The sequence below is a fragment of the Anas acuta genome, chromosome Z (genome assembly GCF_963932015.1).
Source record: "Anas acuta chromosome Z, bAnaAcu1.1, whole genome shotgun sequence".
NCBI lineage: Eukaryota > Metazoa > Chordata > Aves > Anseriformes > Anatidae > Anas > Anas acuta.
In genome coordinates, this window is record NC_089017.1 from 52,130,880 (window position 1) to 52,151,260 (window position 20,381).

General features: G+C 41.8%; 2 protein-coding genes across 22 annotated transcripts in view; one reads left to right on the top strand and one right to left on the bottom strand.

Moving 5' to 3' along the window:
* Positions 1-760: 760 nt before the first annotated feature.
* On the bottom strand, positions 761-14,889 carry GIN1 (gypsy retrotransposon integrase 1). 9 transcript variants are annotated; one of them, XR_011091208.1, is made up of 10 exons: positions 14,741-14,888; positions 11,470-11,615; positions 10,325-10,518; positions 8,913-9,218; positions 8,093-8,281; positions 7,832-7,996; positions 7,113-7,401; positions 3,440-4,645; positions 2,620-2,676; positions 761-2,383 (listed from the first exon to the last, which is right to left on the bottom strand). XR_011091208.1 is itself a non-coding variant. In XM_068667179.1 (8 exons), exons 2-8 carry the CDS (start codon positions 11,606-11,608, stop codon positions 4,347-4,349), a joined length of 1,521 nt encoding a protein of 506 aa, XP_068523280.1. In that variant the 5' UTR covers positions 11,609-11,615; positions 14,741-14,889; the 3' UTR covers positions 761-4,346. The 9 variants fall into 9 exon arrangements, 3 of the variants coding, with proteins under 3 accessions (XP_068523280.1, XP_068523279.1, XP_068523281.1); XR_011091209.1 differs by lacking the exon at positions 2,620-2,676; XR_011091207.1 differs by having other exon boundaries at positions 761-2,676.
* PPIP5K2 (diphosphoinositol pentakisphosphate kinase 2) overlaps positions 14,617-20,381 on the top strand; it is a 51,494-nt gene continuing 45,729 nt past the window's right edge. For 5 of the 13 annotated variants that reach the window (XM_068667156.1, XM_068667162.1, XM_068667163.1 and 2 more), the window contains exon 1: positions 15,324-15,491. The gene's annotated coding sequence lies outside the window, so the exon portion shown is untranslated. Of the gene's footprint in view, positions 14,755-14,893; positions 15,013-15,039; positions 15,262-15,323; positions 15,519-20,381 lie in introns of those variants that run through there. The other 8 variants (XM_068667165.1, XM_068667167.1, XM_068667168.1 and 5 more) reach the window with 6 other exon arrangements.

A 20,381-nucleotide genomic window follows, 5' to 3' on the forward strand; every position in this document is an offset into this window, starting at 1 on the left:
CTAATTGAAGCGTCCGGTCTTACGGACTTCTAAGGTGCCATTTTCTTCTGTGGAATTCACAGGCAAGCAGCACGCTCTCAGGCCACGAGATGATGGACAGCTGCTGCTGTGCTGAGTTTCTGGCATTGGGGATGCTTGCGTGTTTTATTTTCAGGTACTCCAATAAGTTAATTGAAAGCATCCACTCAACTGCCATGAGAATAAAAATAAAATATTCCATTACTTATTTTGAAAATACCAAGGTTACTGTGCAAACAGATTTTGATGCTAGGTCATTAGAGAAATGATACAGCTACTAAAGGTCATTGAGACAGACAGATGTTGTACCCAAATGCATAAAGGAAACTTATCTATATCTCAAAAGCAGTATTTCCAGAAGATTTAACTGCTTATTGTGAAAAACAAATCATGACTCATCTGTCCTCCAGCAGGGAACATTCAGTTCTAGGGAGATGGAGGGAAAAAAAACTTTAAAATGTCAAGTATTGTCTGAAACTGGAATGGAAGAGCACTTTAGCAAAAAATGGGCAAATGCTACACAGAAGTTCAGGAAGAATTCAAATAAGAGAGATATGTTTTTTATTTCATACTGAAACACTGTGAGTGCTTGCATAGAATACTTTTAGTGAAAGACTGTTGTTTTCTGGGATGTTTTAAATTTAATAAAATGGTGTGGTGGTTTTACCACAACCGCTCTCTCACTCCCCCTCTTCTTAGATGAAAATCTTTTTTAGAAGTAAAGCAAAGAACAACTCACGGGTTGAGATAAGGATAATTTAATTAAAGTGAAATAATAATAATAAAGATTACTATGAACTAAACAATTTAACTAAAGGGAAATAAAAAGGGAAAGGGGAAATTAAAAAAAAAAAAAGTAGGAAAACAAACAAATAAAACAAATGAAGGCTATGTGGAAGTGCAGAGGAAAGAAATTACCCTCTACTTCCCACAAATGAGCAATGATTGACCACGTCCTTGAAGCAGGGCCTCAATGCATGTAGCTGGTGTTTGGGAGGAGGACCGACGTTTTCACCACAAGAGCCCACCCCTCCCCTCTTCTTCCTGTTTCCACCTTTTATTGCTGAGTGTGACATCACATAGTATGGAACATCCCTTTGGTTGGTTTAGGTCAGCTGCCCTGGTGATGTTTCTTTTCTCACTTTCTGCCCACCCCCTAGGAGGGTTAGAGAGAGGCCCGATGCTGTGCCAGTGCTGCTCAGCAGTAGACACAACACTGGTGTGATAACACTGCTGTTCCAGCTACAAGTGCAGAGCACAGCACTGTATGGGCTGCTGCAGGGAAAGTCAACATCCCAGCCAGACCCAGTACAAACAGGAGGTGGTAATTAGTGGTAGTAGCAAACCCAAAGGAAAAACGCTCATATTTCTGCTCTGGAAGAAACAAGGGAATTGTCAGTTCCTTCATGCTGTGCTCCCTTCTATTTCTCTTCTCTGAGAAAGAGGCCATAAGGGGGCACAAACTCTACGTGAAAACAGAATTTCCATGAACGCTTTTATAACAGTAGTCTTCCATTACTATCCCATCGTAAATCAGACCTGTGTGCCAGTGGAGAAGACGATTACAGATGGGCATTAGTAATTTTATACAGGTTGGTCAAAACATGAGCCAGAAGCTGGTGCTGACAACTCACTGTGGGCATAGGGACATGCTGAGGAGTGCTTCACTAGGCCAAGGTGTGAGGTTTCCCTCAGCTTACCAAGCACAGCATGCTGCTTGCTATGTCTTAGGTTTCCTGGTGGCATCTTTTTCTGTTTCCAGTGATTGCTTTTTGAGTTGCTAGCTTGAAACTCCTGTATTTTATTTCAATAAACCTCCCACGTGCAGAGAAGGTCTCATTTGGGAGCACCCACGAGGCACTAATGGCTGCCTGTTAACACAGTATATCGCAATTACTAGGAAACCTGAATGATCAGCATTACACAGTTTGTTAAATAGTTGCTGTTTTTCCTATCCACTGCCAGTTTAGCATTTTATTTCTCTCCAATGTGGCTATAACAAGTACACAGCACTCGTTACCCCAGAGCTCCCCTGCACACCTACCACAGAAAAGGGCTCCACTGAACTGCGTCTGAATAAGGAACAGGGAAGGTAAAGCAAAAATATATATATAATTACATATATATTTCACACACACACAATGCATCCAACAATATAAAGCCATCCTAGCAGATGTTATTCTGGGTAGTGATCACTCTGGGTAGTAGAAGAAATCAAGGCAGATATGAAGGAGGAGGGATTGGTTTAAATAACCTGGGTCTCTGTTAAAGGATCTGGTAGCCACTGTTCTGGTTGCTCAGGGAAGGTTCAGGACTTGAATAGCCGCTGCCCATGAAACTGGGCACAGCACCTGAATTGGCTGTTCTGGAGAAAAAAAAAAAATACTGTGTGACCACAGCGCTCACTACTGGTGGAAAAAATAAAATCCAAGTAAGGCCAATGCTCACAGTTACCAGTTACATCCCGTTTGCAAGCTTTTTTTTTTTTTCTATTCAATGTTCAAATAGTTCAATGTAATTTCACAGAATTCCCTAGCTTTTTTTTTTTTTTTTTTTAAAACAACAACAACAAAGACAACAGGCATATTTCCCCAACCCTACCTTGACTGCACTAGAGCAGAGATCCGAAGAGCAGCAGTCCCCAGAAGGCGGCACAGCCTGCAGGTAGCAGCAGTTAATAAATATGTTCTGCTGCTGTCCACACCCACCGCAAATACTGTGTGCTGCACGCCATTCTGTACAGCCCACATCCCCAGTTGCCTCCTCGCAACTCCCTTCTCAGTCTCAGTGGGGAAAAAGTACTGAGAATTAAGCACTTTCGAGAATTAAGCACTTTCAGAGGGGTTTTAAGATCAGATGCTGGAATACCACCATTGTGCTGCGCTGTTCTTTTACACAGCTCAGGCCCATGACACTGTGGGCGTACTGCACAATGGGTGTGAATTTCTGCATAAGCTAGATATCTCGTTAGCCTTGAGGACAATTTTTTTTTTACCTAAGATTAGCTGAAAACCCTTAATAAACAATACTTTCCTCTTCTAGATTTTGACAAAAGACAATAGCAATGCATCCAGCCATTTAAGCTAACTAAAAGCCACCTGTATTATGTCACATGACATCCAGCAGCAAAGATGACAGAATACAACTATTCAGAGAGCAAGATAAGCAAGTCCTCCTCAGCATCTGACATAAGTTGCTGCATTTCTAAATTCAGCTCTCTACTAGCATTCTTCCTCTTCCTGTCACTCCCCTATAAATAGAACCAGCTTGCCCTCATCAGTTTTACACGTGAAAGAGTTCCTGTTCACGTAACTTTAGCAGTAGATATGTTTTCATCTTACCATGAAATAGAGTCTTCCTTGCAGGAAGCCTGTAATAACTTACTCAAGGAATTCAGAGAATAAGTAACGCTGGTCCTCACCTTTCCTAGAGAACTGTCAGTGGAAATCTCCAAACCCACGCTAGATCTGGGAAGAAGTCAGGGAAATCAGATGTTTGTGAGGAAAGCACAAATGAATGCTGACCACTGCTAAGATTCTGCCACGTGTGAGGAACTGAAATTGCTCTCCTTAGCAGAGCTTTGATGAGCAGGGAGCAGCTAAAGCCACACTGTTTCATGTCCAAAATACTCGCTGTATTTGATTTTGACAGCTTTACTGTTTTGTGAGATCTTAGAGCGGTGGGTTAGACTACAAATTAAAACCTGTGAAAGTCCAAGCTTGCAGCTTCTCAGAAAGAATGCAAAACAGTTCTTTAACAAGAAAATGACAACATAATCTTCTTTACATTTGTACAGGGGAGAAAAAAAAATATTTTAAGTTGCTTAGATCATATTTATCCCACAATACGTCTGCATATTACCAATGAGTCAGGAGTCAAGTAAGGATTAATGAAAACATCATTACTGTGAAAGGATGTGCTGTGTCCTGAGAGGGTGACAGTAGGGTTGGGCCATATTGCCATTTTACCAGCAAAAATTGGAATTCAAATGCACAATGAAAACTACTTACACTTTCACTAAGTTGGGACAGTACTTCTGGTACTCAAGTGATTACTTCTCAATGCCCACGTAAATTAACCACTTACACTTAAGAACACTTACAGCGTTCTTAAATTCAAACAGTAGTAGAACATGCGCTTTTACTAGGTTGTGCCTACATTTTGTTAACAGAGTGATTGCTTCTTAATGCCCATATAAATTAACCACTGAATACCTGCAGTATTCTTAAATTCATAGAGTAAAGTGGATTTGGCTGAGGAATTTAGAACTGTTCAGTATGCCACAGGCGCTCCAAACTGCCACTGAACTATGACAGGAGACCGTTTGCTTAAGTGTCTTCTATCTTGGTCGGAAGTGTCCAGCAAGGTGAAGGCCATTGCTCTGGCTTTGCATTGTTTGGTTCAATGCAAGGATCTTCTGTTGCCTCAGACTGATGTTTGCCATCTGTTGGATCTTGGTCTTTGCAGGCTGAAGGTGGCATTTGCGCCGCAGACATGACACCTCTTGCACAGGTGTTGATTTCCCCTTCAGCGATAGGGTCTTGCTGGCTTGGAGTATATGATCTTTCAGATACACCAATGTAGTCATGGTCAACAACTACTGCACCTTGTAAGAAGTAGTGGTTGTCTGCAAAATAAAAGTACCCATTAAAGTAGATGCTCCTAGTTTACTGAAAGCCATACTTAAAATGATAGTGAGTTGCCAACTTACTTTTCAAAAACTATTTTTGTAAGATGACAAGAAAGTTTGAGTGGCAGGAATCTGATTACATGGTGCTAATTTCACTAAGCACCAAATATTTGGTTGCATCTCATATATCCATAAAATAATGCTTGCAGTACTTCATGTTAAGAAGGAAAGGTCACCTTTTTTTTTTTTCTTCTTTTTTTGCTACGTCAGTGGACTAGCTTGAGGCCTGTCATAGTCAGCTACTGAACTAATAATACCAAACAAGAACAGGCATGCGGATTCTTCCATGTTGTACACCAACTCACAAAGTAATGTGTCATCTCCTAACTATTGCTGGGAAATCACAATTCAAAACAATAGACTTTAAGAAATAAAAAAGAAATAAAACAGTTTTATAGAATGTAAAGGCCATAATGTTGATTGCTGCTGTACGGTACTATTGAACTTTTCTTCTATCTAACATATGCTTGCTATGTTTGATTTTTCCAAGTGAGTTCAAATAAAATAAAAATAGTCTGACCAGCCAAATTAAATGTGTAAGTGTCCTCATGGGGTTTATACTTTTGTTTTGGAAGATGACTTAGGGCCAACTTTCTTGCTCAGAGGACCCTTATGTCAAATCAAGTATTTTAGGGGCTACAAATTCCTTCACAAGTTATGTTTCTCAACAGATGTGTCCTCAATCTGAAGTGCAAAGTATTTGCACTTCTGAATTGTCTGAGCACTGGAACCACTGGGATTCTATTGAGATTAATATTTAAAATAAACCACACTCAAACAAGAAAAAATATTGCTTCGGACACACAGATGTACATATGTACATCTACATGGTGTCCTGCAACCTCTACTAGGCTATACAAACATCTGGCTAGCAAGCAACAACCCAGGTCCACACAGACTTTTAATCTGCAATGCCTATACAAAGAGCATATATCAATGCACTGACTCAAGAGTTATCTTTAGGTCAAGATTATTACAAAAGGTTTGAAAAATACCTTGCTTCTATTTGCCCTTTCTTACCTGCAGAAGATTTTCAAATCATGTAAAATATAAGCACTCCATTTCCAGGACTTGTCTTTCCTGCTTAAAAAGTTTAAATCCACGCTTCTAGTGTTATACAGAGAAGATACGCTGCTCCAAAATCTGAAGTGTAAGCAAAATACTTAATAACACCTACAGGCCATAGATACCTCACCTAAGATGCACTTTTTCCACATTCCGAAGTCATTGCAGCAGCTGGAGAGGACCTGCCTGCAGGACACGTGTGTGACTTCCTCCATACAGCTCAGTAATTCAGCAAAGAGCTGGAAGATGCAGAATGAGACGCAGAACAGTGTCCAGGAGAAGCAATGTGACACTGCTGTTCTTGTTTACTCAAACTGCAATGGAGGCTGACAAGTGGCCTCAATACCAGCTTCCTATGTGAAATTCCAGAATTAGTTTCAGCTTTGCAAGCTCCTCAGTTTTAGGAGGTGATGGGAGAGGTGGCTGTCTCAATGCAGTTTATGCATTTTGAAGAATCAGGAATTAACCACACATGCCAAGAGGGTAGGAATTTCATTTCAAGAACCCTGAACAACAAAGCAGTTCTGAGACAAAAGTCTTCCGAACACTAAGTACTTGTTTTATTCCAAATGCCTGAAGTGACCCAAAGATAGCATCAGTAGAAAAGAAACAGCTGCTGTTGTTTGATTAAAGCAGCACCATTGCTAAAGAGTACACTGAATGTGTAAGAGTAACATTGTCAGTTGATTTCCCAAGTGTTTGGGAATTTCCGCAAATTCTACTTTTGAGCATGACATTTTATTGCTCTGGGACAAGAAATCCGTTTACCTCTTCAGTACTGAAACTTAAAACTAACTCTTCAAAAATCAGCTCTGAGGTAGTCTTTAAGGTTTTAGCAAATAGGCCGTTTTTGTTGCTCAAAAATAAAACCTAAACAGGTACCATATATACTAGTCAGATAAGGCAAAAGAAATTACATTTCCATTGCATGAGGAAAATGAATGCGAATCCTGTCTATATCAAAACAGGAACATAGGAGTTAAAAAATGTTCTTTGAATATAGTTCAGCTGAATTATACTTCTCACATGTTTTGGCCAGCCAGCATTAACAGGGCCAAACCACATATTAAAAGCAACTGTAATGGAAACTATTTTTAAACAGGCTTTAAACATGATTCATTAGCTCTGTTCCATGCTCTGCATAGGTTTAAAGCCACTCACACTCACTGCTCTCATTACTGAAAATTGATTACAGTAATTACTACCCAGTGGTTTAATTCACACTAGTGAGTGAATGATACTTGCTCACTACCTCACCTAACACCAAGACATGACAGGAAAACTTAACAAAAATACATACAAACATATATACACGCACATAAAATACACACGTATATACCTTTTTCATTGGACCCTCTTATGTATGGCTTGAGGTGAGACATCTTGATGGGTCTTTTCAACCTGGATCCTGTAGCATCTCTTAAAATTGCACATCCATTATCTGTGATATAATCTATAATACATGGACCAACCCATTCTGACTGGAAACGACCATCTTTCCACCAGTTTTTTCTTTGTCTGAGAACTTCATGACCAACTTTAAGTTGAAGGGTATTTAATTGCTTTGTCTTCTTTTTGACAGTGATTTTGTTTCTGGTTTTCTGTTCATCTGAAGAGGTTTTCTCCACCTGCAAAAGATATAGATATGAAGTACATTTCCTTTTTCCAGAAGTAATCATGTATTTTCATAACATTGGTTAATAATGCAATATCAAAAATATCAGATGTCTTTAGACATGTGTAATTCATAATGCGTAAAGCTGGAGAGTTCTGTAGAAGGGGATTTTATCTTCATGTTTTAAGTCCATAGGCAATATTTTTCAGCTTCCATGCATACGCAGCCCTCAAAGTCAAACATGAATCTCCTGGAAAAAAGGTCTCCTCTCAAGTTTACTCCTTCCACATGCATACAAGCATATGTACGCTGGAATCTATGGATCCCAGGCCAAAGAGAAGAAAAAAAATGTATTGCTAAAGGTTATACTTTGAACCTCAAGTCTTTCCATCTTCTCTCTCTTCTGTCCCCATCCTAGGAAAATTTGAAATTATACCATTTACCTGACAGTCTGAGGTTTTCTCTTCTTCCAGTGCTTGACTGGCTCTTTTGGTTGCTTCAAATATTTTGGCAAACATATTGTCTTCTTCCATACATACATTCATTGGTTCAACAACGTATGGGTTACGATTAAACATTTGGAAATAGGGAGTGGTTTGATCTGGCTCCTGTTTAAGTGGGGAGTAAAAAGCAAGCAAATTTAACATACCATTTTGCAGGTATTTTGGAGGACTTCAGTCAAAAAAGGAAGAACTTCGACTTACCAAATTAGTCAAATTGAATGCATAGGCAATAGCTGACAGATGTTCATCCCAATCATTTGGATGGTCTGTGCAGTATTTGTTAAGGAAAGCTTTGATTGTCTTGCATGTTCTTTCATTAACTTCATCAGTCTGAGGATAAGACAATACTATTTGTTTCATTCCAAACAGTGCAAATAGTTCTTTGTTTATCTTAAAAAGAAAAAGAAGACAATTATTGAAAGTTTCTACCTACTTTGTTGGTAAGATGATGGCCAAGCAAAACTCTTCTATACATATACGTAACAGTCCAGACTTAGGAATGAGAGCTAAAGGAATCAGTATAGCTCTGGAGCCAGTAATAGATGGTTTCTAAAAGCACTTCTGCCACTAACACAATTTGTCATTTTTTCCATATCATAGCCTCATGATTTCATGATCTCTGAAGGGATCAAAGAGTGAGTAATTCTTCTTTATCACTGTATCTAAGGATATTTTTGACATTGGCCTATCTGCTATACTGAGCAATATGAAATACTTGACAGACGAAATACAGCAACATGTTGGTATGTGGAAGCTTGAGCCACTCCAATTAAGTGGCAAGATACACATTATGCATTTTTTGCTCTTTACCAAAAGAAAACATCCCTGGGAAATGATGCATAATATTACAATTGCAAATAATCAATTTGTCAATTTCTGAACCTACTTTTTTTTGATTAAAGAAAATAAACATTCAGGTATCGGATTTATTTTTTTTTCCCACAAGAATGGCCTAAAATTATTATGGGGAAAAAAAATATTTTTCTCAAAACAAACAAACGAAACCTATGTAAAGACATACCTGATGAGCAAGCTCCTTCCCTTGATCAATAGGCATTTTTTGAGGCGGTCCATATAAGAAAAATACACTGATGATTGCCTTAGCAATTTCAGCTGCTGAAGTGTCATGCAGAGGCAAAATAACAGCCCATTTTGTGAACAAATCTATCATGATTATGATATACTTGTGGCTTCTGTTGGTAACATTAAAAGGTCCCACTAGGGCTACAGTGACTGCTGTCCAGGGGTCCTCTGCTTTGATAGGGTGTGGTTTGGGCGTGGTGGTGGTTGTATTCTTTGCCACTTGGCAATGCTGGCATGCATATACCTAGTGCAGAAACCAGGGGAGATGCTATCAATAAAAAGTGATGTAGAAGGTTTACAACAACAAAATATCATAAATCTCCATTATTTCTCTCTAGGTCAGGTCAGACCCAGGCAATGTCAGATGAACTCGTTTTATCTTTCCCTATGATTTTTTGTCATTAGGTTTTTCAGCCCCAGGATAAAAACAAAACAAAACCAAATAGTGAAGGCCAGGAAAAGGAAATGCACAGCAGTTCAGGATGAACTGTGCTCATCCTGAAAGCACTGTGCTCTTTCAAGTCCATAGTATAAACTTTAAAATGATCATCTGTAAATACTAAAGGAAGTATGAAACATCTGGATTGAAAGGAAAAAAATCCCAATAATTTCCCTTTTGGTTCTACTGAGTATGCTGTGGCTGTCAAACATTGGCAGTAAGCACCATCTGCCATACAGAACACGGGTCAGCTTTAGCTACAGGACAGAAACAGACTTTTCTAAGTCTGAAGCGAAAGCAAAGACACATTTTCAGTTCATGTTACAGTTGCGCATGGACTCTAAATACTTAGGTGATACAGCAAGCTGATAGCAGCAATAATTTTGCCACAAGGAACATTTTTACATAGGGTTTGCTCATGGATCAAGTTCTGCCTAGGGATTATGTGAACATGTATTTGGGTGAAGGAGAAGGAACAGTCCTAAGCATCAATTTGCTTACCTGCTTCCCAAACCTACTTTGAAGGCAGAAGCCAATTTTCATCTGCCAGCAGCCACTCTGGCCAGCTGTACACTGCAGGGATGGTACACTGCATCTTAATGAAGATAGGCAATACAGCTTGCCAAAGAAATCCCTCCCAAAGACCCCATGTGACCCGCATACTGAAATGCAGTATGGCTCCCTACCATTGGCTAACATATTGCAAATTACAAGGTCAATAATAAAAGAAAAAAGAAAAATAAAAACAAAGCACTGTGCTTCGGCATACAGTCAATTTAAAGTTTGATTGTTAGCTTATGTTTCCTCATCATGAAGCAGTATGGGTGATTACTGTATCAAAGTCATATGATTACAAAATGCTTGCAACACAGACTACATTAAAAAAACATCCTGTAGCTATGAAACCATACCCACTGTTTGACATCATTTGTTATAGAGGTCCAGTAGTAATTAGATTCCACTAAGGTCAGTGTCCTTGATATACCGTGATGTGTGCCTGCAGCATTTTCATGGCATTTCGCAAGCACCTTTTTCTTCTCTTCATCTGAAACAATTACCAGGCGCATTTGTTTTCTGTCTTTTCCGACATAGAACAATTTATTTTCTGGAAGAAAAATACCAGGAAGTTATACATGAGTGCTTTGCCTTCTGCAGTTGTTTAGTTTAGTAAACTACTGGGCATGACCCAGTATACAATTTAGTAAGCCATCTTCATTTTACCTTTGCGTGAAAGTAGGGTGGTTTTTTTTGTTTGTTTGTTTGTTTTGGTGTTTGTTTGTTTTTGTCTGTGTGTTTGTTTGAATTTTCTTTTTAACTATTTTCTCCCAAGAGCCAAGCATTCACCAGTATTTATTAACCTGGACATGAGGTGTTACAAGGTCAAATCAGACTGCAAACTATGGTCTCATGGGAAGTCCATCAGAAACTACACCTAGTGCTGGGAGTGAGAAGGGAACGCAGGACGTGTTATGAGGCATATTGCCTCCCTGCCAAGTAACTGTACGTTGTGATCCGCAGCTTTAACTCCTTCCTGCTCTTTTTCTCTGAGAAGGCTGGGCGGGTTTGATGGGATTGAGAGCACAGAGCAAACCACCAAGGCTCAATACCTGCAGATTTCTTCCTGAGGATACAACAAAGCTAGGGTGGGTGTGGAAGCTCCAAGGTGACAGACAGCAAACCCATGCTTGCATTGCTGCCCACATCCATGGTGCTCCAGCACAGGGTCAAATGTTCCCTGTCAATAGCTGCAGACCAGGGCTTGTCCTCCTGTAGTTCTATGAATCATGGGTTGCAATGGATACAAATCTGGTATCCAAAACAAGGCTTGGCTTTCAGACAGATACATAAAACCTTTCCAGTAAGGACTCAAGCAAGTCGTGTTTCTGCAAACATTCTGTTATATATTAACGTGGGATAGGCAGCCTGTGTGTTTCATGAAGGATGTACATTAACATCACGGCATGCTGCAGAGCAAGATAGCACTTTCAATTTTTGTATCAGTAAATCTTCGCCTAAAAAATTAAAATTTCCAATTAGTTTGAAATAATATGTTTACCTTTGAAAACAAATTTTTTGGCTGCTCTCCTGATTCCACTTCTTTCACTTGATAACGTGGTGGGATGATATTCCCCCGTTCTTTTGTAGTATTCAATCTGCTTCAGGTGGAGGCCACCATTTTTTCCACTGCGTACCATTGCTAACCTGCACAAAATGCACAATATTTGTCAGATGGAGCAACTGCCACAGCAGCATATCTTCAAGTTTCTCCTAGTTTAGGCTAGTTTTACTGGATTACTGTAGTTAGACAGAGGTATCCTGATAATGCAGCATGTTGACTGATCCAATTGAGCTCTCTCTCCAGAAAGCTTAGGGCAGCTGTATTTTAATCCCATGAATTGCTTCGTATCTTTCAAGCTTTGTGCCCCTGAGAGCCTATCACACCACGCACTGCGCTGCTTTTGATAACCCATGCTGTCATCAACATGAGAGATAAGGATAAGGAACACTATTGAGCACGCTACTTTGTTGCATACAAAGTTAGTTTTGTCAATGTATATTTTAAAACTTCTGAATGATGGAGTCTTCCACTGTATTCATTACAGAGTGGGGAGGAAAATGAGACCAGAAAGAAATAACTTTTCTTATTCTTAAACATTTGGATAGTTTCCCATACAGGTGTGCTGGGGATTAAATGTGTCCAAATAGACACCCTGTTGAGAAAACAAATAGGAGAAACGAACTCCCCAGACAGAGACTGACAAATTTATTTTCATCATTAATTCGTCTGACAACTGGATTCTGAAGTCCCAAACGTGCTTCTGCACATAAGTAGACAGTTAATTCCCTGACATGGGCTGACTGTTCTGATAATATTAATAAACTAAAATATCATTAGTAAAATGCGTCATTGGCACAGGAAAAGTTTAGGTCTACCACGAGTAGCCTCAAAATAATTATCAATTAATGATAGGCAGACATATTCATGCAGACACTGTGTGATTTCAGGGTTGTTTTTTGTTGTTGTTGTTTTTTAAGATCTGCTCCTGTATTAATAAACTAGTAGATGAAGTAGCTCTTTGATCCTGCTCTAATTGCCTCCTACAAGAGCAGGATCAGACTTGGAGTCTGCCATGTCATAATTTTTTAATGAATGCTGGTTATCCACAGCATTCGCCAAATTTCTTCCTTATCTTTGCAGTGTCCCAAGACTACACAGCATGGCAATGCATAGCCTGCTAAAAGCAATAATCAGGCTGTCTGCCCTATCTGCTAAGTGGCACATGATTGTAGGGATAATGACAATATCCAGTCACTCCAGCATCCATGCAATTTCATCATGCAGTGATGCTATTTGAAAGATTAATGTGTAAGTCGGAATATTTATTTTCCAATTTTGAGATTCTCACCTGCCTTTACTACACCGGGAATTGGAAAGAGGCAAAGAGCTCTACTGTGATTATGTCTGCTTTTAGTCACACTGTTTCTCCCAGAAAGTAAAATGCTGTATGTTATTTATAGAATATCATATTCCTTGTATATAGCTGGGCTGTGTTATCAACGTCAAATGAATGCCAGGAACTTCACATTCAAGCAATGACAAGACCTTTGCCCCACTGAATACTTTGTTTTACATAACCAAGACCTGTCTTTCGCAAATAGCCAAGTCTCTTGTCATTCAACATTACAATTTGAAAGCAAAATTCTCCTAATTGAGAGAACTCGTACAGATAAAACGCTTAGCAGTACAACCCTCTCTACCAGGAAAGAGGGTGTTTCAGAATAGGAAGGAGTGAAGCCAGAACATGGTACTGTTTCTAGCAATTTTGGCTAGCAGAGCAGTTTCTTGGAAACTGATAGTACAAGCCAAAGCTGATAGTACAAGCCAAAACACTTGACAGAGTTGGTAAATTGGATAAGAGCAGGAAGGAAGGTGAGGCTACCATGATAAAAGTATTATTTTTGTTGTTTTAAAGCAGTTGATTAACTAGCATATCTGATAAGAAAAGATTATTTTAACTGTTCTTTACCAGCACTCTATCTACAAGGGATATGCACTTAAGCTTCGCTCAGGGCTTCTCCTGAAAGTGAATCAGCAGTTACCCAAGCACATCTGGAAGTCAAAAGTAGCTAGGTATTATTCCTCACTGAAATACTGGGATAATGGACCATTTTGGTTTGACAGATTTTCACACATTGCAAGAAAACACATTCCAGAACAGCCTGTATTCTTCCTGTAGTTTTTGCTTACTGTGCATGTCTTGCTTGAGGCAGTGAATGTTCCCTGTGCAGCACATGGCTGTGGGCTCTAAAAAAAATTAACAATGTTGCACATCCAGAAGATACATCTGAGCAGGACCACAGCTCTTCTCAGCTGAGGAGAAACTGTCTTCATTCCTGCTGTGCCAGTTGCTGCTATAAAAACTGGGTGGAGTGCACATAAGCCAGGGAAGAAAGAACACATTATGTAGCATCCACATGCATCTAGTGTACCGAACAGGAACCTAAAGCAACTGATTTAAGTACTGGAGCAGATTGCTGGATCACTGCCCAGAAGGGAGACATTCAGAGTGCTTCCTGCCTGTATATTTGGTTTCCTGTGTCCCTGCTCATTTTTCCCCCCAATGCTAAGGTCTTTATGGTTTGTTTTGCTCTATCCTAGGAAAAAAAGTAAATCTGAAGACAATGAGTTACATGATCTTCCAGTTTTATTTTAGAATAAATCATTGCTACAGGTAATTCACGTGCTACCTCTGCCATTACTTGTATGTGGGACTCTATAAAAATGGCATAATTATACAGGTGCTAATCAGTTCTCAACACCTTTTAAGGAGGAGGAGAAGAAAGCAGAAGGTGGAAGTTCCCTATAACTCTTTGTTTCGGTATCTCAGCCAAAGCAGTTGTGGCTCCCGACACTCGCCTAATTCGCTTTTTAACGCCCACTTTCCCCGACAAACGCCACAGTAACTGCGCGGCGGTTTCCAGCCCCGCAGCCAGCACCCCCGGCCGCACCTTGCGGCACCAGGGCGCCACGGGGGACTGCCAAGATGGCGCCGCCCGCCCGCGGCCATGGCAGCCCACCGAGCGGGAAGAGACCCCCGCCGCCCCCTCACGCCACGCCCTGCAGACTACAACCCCCACAATGCACCGCGCCGCCCTCAGCCACCGCCCCGCCCACGCCGGCTGCGGGCATCTCAGCGCGGCGAGACCCGCGCATGCGCAGAGCGGCGCCGATGCGATCTTTTTTTCCTTGCCCCCTCCCCGCCGCGCCGCGCCGCGCCCCCGGGCCCCCAACCGGCCGCGGGGCGCCGCTGCCGCCGCGCACTCACCGGCTGCAGCCCAGGTACCGCGGCCGCTCCCCTCCGCCCTGCTCAGCGCGGCGGCCGCTGCCCCTCAGGCGGGACTTATGTGGCGCCCCCGGAAGCGCGGCGGCGGCGGCGGCTGCGGCCACAATGGGGCGGGGCGGGGGCGGGGCCCACGCCGCGGGGGGCGGGGTTGCGGAAAGAGCGCGGGTGCTCGTGCACGGGCACGGGCACGAGCACGGGGCGGCGGCGGCTCCTCCATGGGAGGGGGGCGGGGGCGGCGCCGGCGCCACGCGCAGGTGAGGCGAAGCGAGGCGAGGCTGGCGGCGGTTGGGGACCGTTGGGGGCCGTTGGCGGCGGTTGGGCGGCCCTCAGAGCGCCCGCCCCTCCTCGTCCCGGTCCCCCCCAGCGCCGCAGTGCCCGAGGCTCGGGCCGTGACAAAGCCGCGCGGGGCTGCAGCCGGTCCTGGCGGGGCGCGACCGTGCGAGGAGCGTGGGGCTGGGGGGCGGCTCCCGTGCGCTGCCTGGGCGGTGCTCCGGGCCGCTGCGGTGAGAGGGGAGCGGGCCTGCAGGGGCTGCCGGGGCCGTGCGGCTGGGCTGGGCTGGGCTGGGCTGGGCTGGGCTGGGCTGGGCTGTCGCATCTCTGCGAGTCGAAAGTCGGAGAAAGAGGCGCCTCTGCCCGCCAGAAGGCGGAGGAGGGGCTGTTTTCGCGGTCTCGAATCGGGTCTCCGACAAAAGGCGTCCTCCCCTCTGAACGTCCAGAGTCGCTGCGAGCATAGGTGGCTGCGTGCGGTGTGTTCGGCCAGGTTTGGGTGGGGAATGAACGGGGCGGTTCGTGGCACGGAGGATTTCTGCGCCGTGGCTGTGCGGGAGCGCTAGCCATGCATGCCGAACCTCAGTTTGTTTGCCTGTTTTAAAAAGTTCTCCTTTTCTGTCTCGAAGGGAGGACAGTGATGTTCAGCAGAATGCTTTTTTTTTTTTTTTTTTTTCTTTTCTCTTAAGGTAGTTCTGACTCTTGTGTTGAATTATTTTACTGGTTGATTTTCCCATTTCAACTCCAACTGCTGAGGGGTTGAAGGCTGTGGTAAATGCAGTATTCGGGGTGCCTCAATTTAAAACTCTGAGTAGGTTTCAGCAGGCCTCCATGCACATGCAGAAGAGTAGTACTTTTAAACAATGAGATGCTAGGAAAAAAACGATTCTGCAAGTGAATAATTTAATGAGGGAAAGATATTTGTGTTGAAAAGATATTTCACTTTGTTAACGCTAAATGTCTAGAAATATTTTGCTTAATTGCAGAATCACTAGGAAGGAAATGAAACACGGGTAAGTCAGCCAACAGGTAACTGCCTGAAAACTATGGCCATTGTGTTTTAAGACTAGAAACCTCATTCTTCAACAACATAAAGCGCGTGTCTTTGCTGCCTGTAAGCTGGCTTTTTAACAGAATCCTGGTTCATATGGTTGTGAGCAGCTGTGAAGTTTTAGTTGGCAGGGCTATGCTGCGGTGATACGGAGGGTCAGGTTGAAACCCCACTTTAGGCACAAGCATGTAGGTAGTACGGTTCTTGGGTAAAAACATCCATGTATCTGGCAGATTTGGGCAACTGTGGTTCATTGGCTAGTCCAACTATGTTATTTCAAGAAATATAAGCCCCTCTGCAAGTAGCACCAGCCACAGTTATTTCTGGTAGTAAATGCCAGTAAGGTGAACTCCTGTTGGTCTGGAGCATAGGCATCACTCTGTTAAGTTTTGGCACAGTAGGTACTTTCCACTTGGAACCTGGAGCAGGGAGCTCTCTCTTGTTAGAAGAAACCTACAGCTTTAAAGAAAACTGTTGGTGAATCGGGAACATGCAGTTGGATTATGACAGCCTAATGGTCAGAGCATTTGAGTGGAGCAGGGCAAACACTGTTTCTGTTCCCTCCTGTCTCAGTGGTTTCAAGGGGTTTATCAGAAAAATGTCTTGGTGGTTACCAAGCAGGAAAAAAAAAGTGTGGGTAAAAGCACCTGTGCACTTAAGAGCTGAAGATGGAGTGCAGGTAACAGTGAAATAATTAACAGGCCAGGGAAAACATTTGGAGCAAATAACTGTCAAGGAAGACTTCTGGCTCTTGTTGGTTCTTCAGAATGCTTCTTCAGGTCTTAGTAGAGCAGTGAAGTGAAACTGAAAGATTGGTCAGTCTCAGTTGTGGAAAGGGAGCTGTTAATTTTTCTGGTTGAGTAATACGTGAAGTACTACATGAGAATGGTTTTGGAACAGTGTACAAAATACTGGTGGCATTCCTGTAAACGGAAGGAATTTGGCCTGTTTGCAGTTGTCTTTAACATAGGCCATGGCTTTTCATCTGACAGTGTGGGAGCTGTGGTAGGCTTTTGGGTACAGCCGAGTGGCTTACTAAAAGCAACAAATGCAGACTACTCCTCGGCTTCTCTGTTGTGTAACTCTCATAGTGTCACGTCTGTCTGTCTGATTTTGGAGCACTCGTGTCCTTACACTTGACAGTCGCATACGTGAGTATGCTGTTAGCTCCCAGTTTTCAAACTCTGTCAATTTGTCCTTTCTGTGTCTCTTCTGCTCCCTCCTGCATGTACTTCATACGCCACCGACAACCCAACGAACAAACCTTCTTTATGTGGTTTGTTTGCACCTTAAATTGGGTTGCAGAATTGGAGTTACAAAACAGATCAGATGTCTTTTAGCGGTAGTGAGGCAATCGTTTTTGCTGTTATTTGTGGAGGTAAGGAAAATGTTAGTTATAGCAGCTTTTTTGACATCTTCCTGTTAGAGCTGATATAACTAACATCTTTCTGAGACAACCTGAAAAATTGCTATTAAAACAGTCATATTTTCACCGCTTAATTTGAATTGGAAGGAACTGGTATTTGTCTCCTAGTGGTTTGAATATGCCTACAGCAGTAAGAGCTGAATTGTTAAAAAGAGCAGTGTAGGGGGCAGGCCAAGGAAAGGACTTGTTTTGTGTATGTTTGTATGTTTCATGTATAGAATGCTGTAACAGATGAGCAACAGTTACACTGCTTTTACAGTTGAATGTGAACATACAAATGTTGCAAAGTCTTTTGTAGTTGTTTTGTTATGTTTCCAAAAGTAGTTTTCTACAGAGTTTCCTGATTTAGAAATGTATAGCTACTTAGTGTATGATGTGGTTTTTGTTTTTTGTTCTTTTTTTTTTTTTCTGTGAGATAACGGATGAGAAATGTTTCTTACGCTGTTTTTGTTCCATTACTTCCATTAGAGTGCAGTAGAGGCAGTGTTTGTTCTTCTGGTAGTGGTCACTGCACAAAAGAAAATCTGGTGAAATGCTTTGCCTTCAGTTTTACAGGAGTTGAGTATGTTTTTATAAGTATTCATAACATAGCTGTTAAAACTTTGAGCCCCTTGTGCATGCCTGTTCACACCACTGCTGCTATGCTGAGCTGATTTGTTGCTGACAGTTACTGGAATGCTAATCTTTATGGTCTAAGTAAATATGGAAATACCAGGGCTGGATTCCTGAGCTGTTGAAACATGTAGCAGTGGGGACAGGAAAACTCTTTGTGGAAATGTCCTTACTAAGTGTTAACAGATTACTTTTTGTTCTTGAATTCCTGTGTTGGAATATAGCTGTGGAAGCTGTGGAACTGTTCTGTCAGGAAAAAGAATATAGCGTGCTACTGGAGTGAACGCTAGATTTTGAGTGCCTAGTGGCTGTCAAAATGTGTGGTTCAAATACAGTCCTATTTGTATGTTAATGTTAAATTTGGCTGTGTATCACTTCATCTAATTTGAATGTTCTTATATACCTTTTATTAGTAAGTGATACTAATAGTAGTAAAACTCAGAGTTACTTCTCCTTTGCAGTGTACTATTTTAATGCTACCTAGCTAGCCAGGTAAAACCTAAGATTAATTTATTTTAAGGTGAGAATTTAAAATAAGCAAATTTACTGTTTTCTTATTCTTTGGTATGGTGTTTTTAGGTTTTGAGTGTGTGGTTAGTTTTTGTTTTTTTTTTTTTCTTCCCACAATATCTCGTGCAGTCTTCATGAATAAGAAGCTTTAACAGTGGCAGAATGAACTGGTTGTACATTTAGTTGAAAGTCCTCTTAAGAAACAACACTCAGTTTAATTGAGTTTTTCAAAAATAACAGATTTTCAATCTGTGAATTGTAAAAGAAAACCCTTGTGTAACAGCTGAGGTTGAAAGGCAACACAGTCTAATTAATTTTACCTGGAAAGGTCATTGCACAGGAGGAGATCATTGCCTGAATTCTCTTGCTTTAATCTCTCTAGGAATGTGTCAGCATGTATTCCAAGAGGAAGTCTAGCATTTTGTGTTGCTTAGATTGCAATCTTCTCTGTTTAGGGCATCCATGTAATCATCTAGTCTTCACTGTCTGAGACTTACATATATGCTCATGCACCAGGTAGGAGAGGATCTAGCACAGAGCATCTCTGCTCTTGCACTGCTGCTACTGGACAGTGCCTTATGGCATGGGACATCCCTGTGGTCGGTGTGGGTCCGCTGTCCTGGCTGTGTCCCCTCCCAGCTCCTGGTGCACCCCCAGCCTCCTCGCTGGCAGGGCAGCACCAGAAGCAGGAAACAGTCTGGCTCTGTGCAGGCACTGCTCAGCAGCAACTAAAACATTGATATGTTACCAGTATTATTCTCATCCTAAATCCAAAACACAGCACCATACCAGCTAGTAGGATGAAAATTAACCCAGTCCTGGCCAAAACCAGGACACATTAATACTGGAAAATAGTAGCTGAAAAGAATCATCCCTACTGCCAGCGGCATCAAGATTGGGGCCTCCTTAGTAAACAGTGGTAGGAGTTTCTCCCAACAGTGCTGAAGCATCTCGCTAACAGTCCTCCTGAGGGAGTTGTGACTGTGTTTCAGGAGAGAACTCTGCATCTCTGTACTCTGCAGTTTGCTGTTTCTCTTTGATAAACAACTTGAGAAACATGTTTTAATCCAGCTGTCATCTAGTTACCATGTAGTGATAACTGCCTTTTTGACCTCAGGTTACTGTAGAAGTTTTGGGAGACTTCTGTAAATTATTTACTGTAGTCACAGCCTCTTAATCTCAGATTTCTCTTTCCATGTCTATTTCTTGGACTCTTGTTATTTCACATGCCACAAGAAAGAAGTGGATTCCTTTGGTTTTACTGCAGAAAAACACTTGGAGGGAAAGAGCTTTAATTCCTATTTCTGAAAGCATTTATTCTGAAAATAAATAATATATTCATTTATATCCTGACTCAAATTTATGCTAATGACAGTAGCTTGCAGCATCTGCTATGTGGAAGATAAGCTAGTAACCACCAGCAATTAGAATGCCAATTTATATGTAATTCAATGATTCCATGCAGTAATTTGTAAGTGTGTCAGTATCTTTTCTTGATCCTATGTCTTTGGTTGTATTTTTACAAATTGTCTGGAAACCCTGGGACCCAGTAGCAATACTAGGAAATGACGATCAAGTAACTTATCTACCTGCACAGCTAGTGCAGCAATCAATCACAAGATTTCTTTCACTCCATCTGCAGTACTTCCACTTATTTTCTCTCCATAGGAGAGAGTGAATTGCATCCTATCCTTCATCCTGTATTGGTTCAGCTGAGAAGTAATTTGTATTTTGAGCTGGCATTTGAGTGGCTATGC

Bases quoted from the DNA above. Each gene is read 5' to 3' on its own strand.
- GIN1 (XM_068667178.1), bottom strand. From the start codon at position 11,608: ATGGTACGCAGTGGAAAAAATGGTGGCCTCCACCTGAAGCAGATTGAA. The intron at 10,519-11,469 runs GTAAACATATTA...TTTTTCTTCCAG, and splicing joins CAAAAAATTTGTTTTCAAAG to AAAATAAATTGTTCTATGTC. The intron at 7,997-8,092 runs GTAAGTCGAAGT...CCACTTAAACAG, and splicing joins CATTCAATTTGACTAATTTG to GAGCCAGATCAAACCACTCC.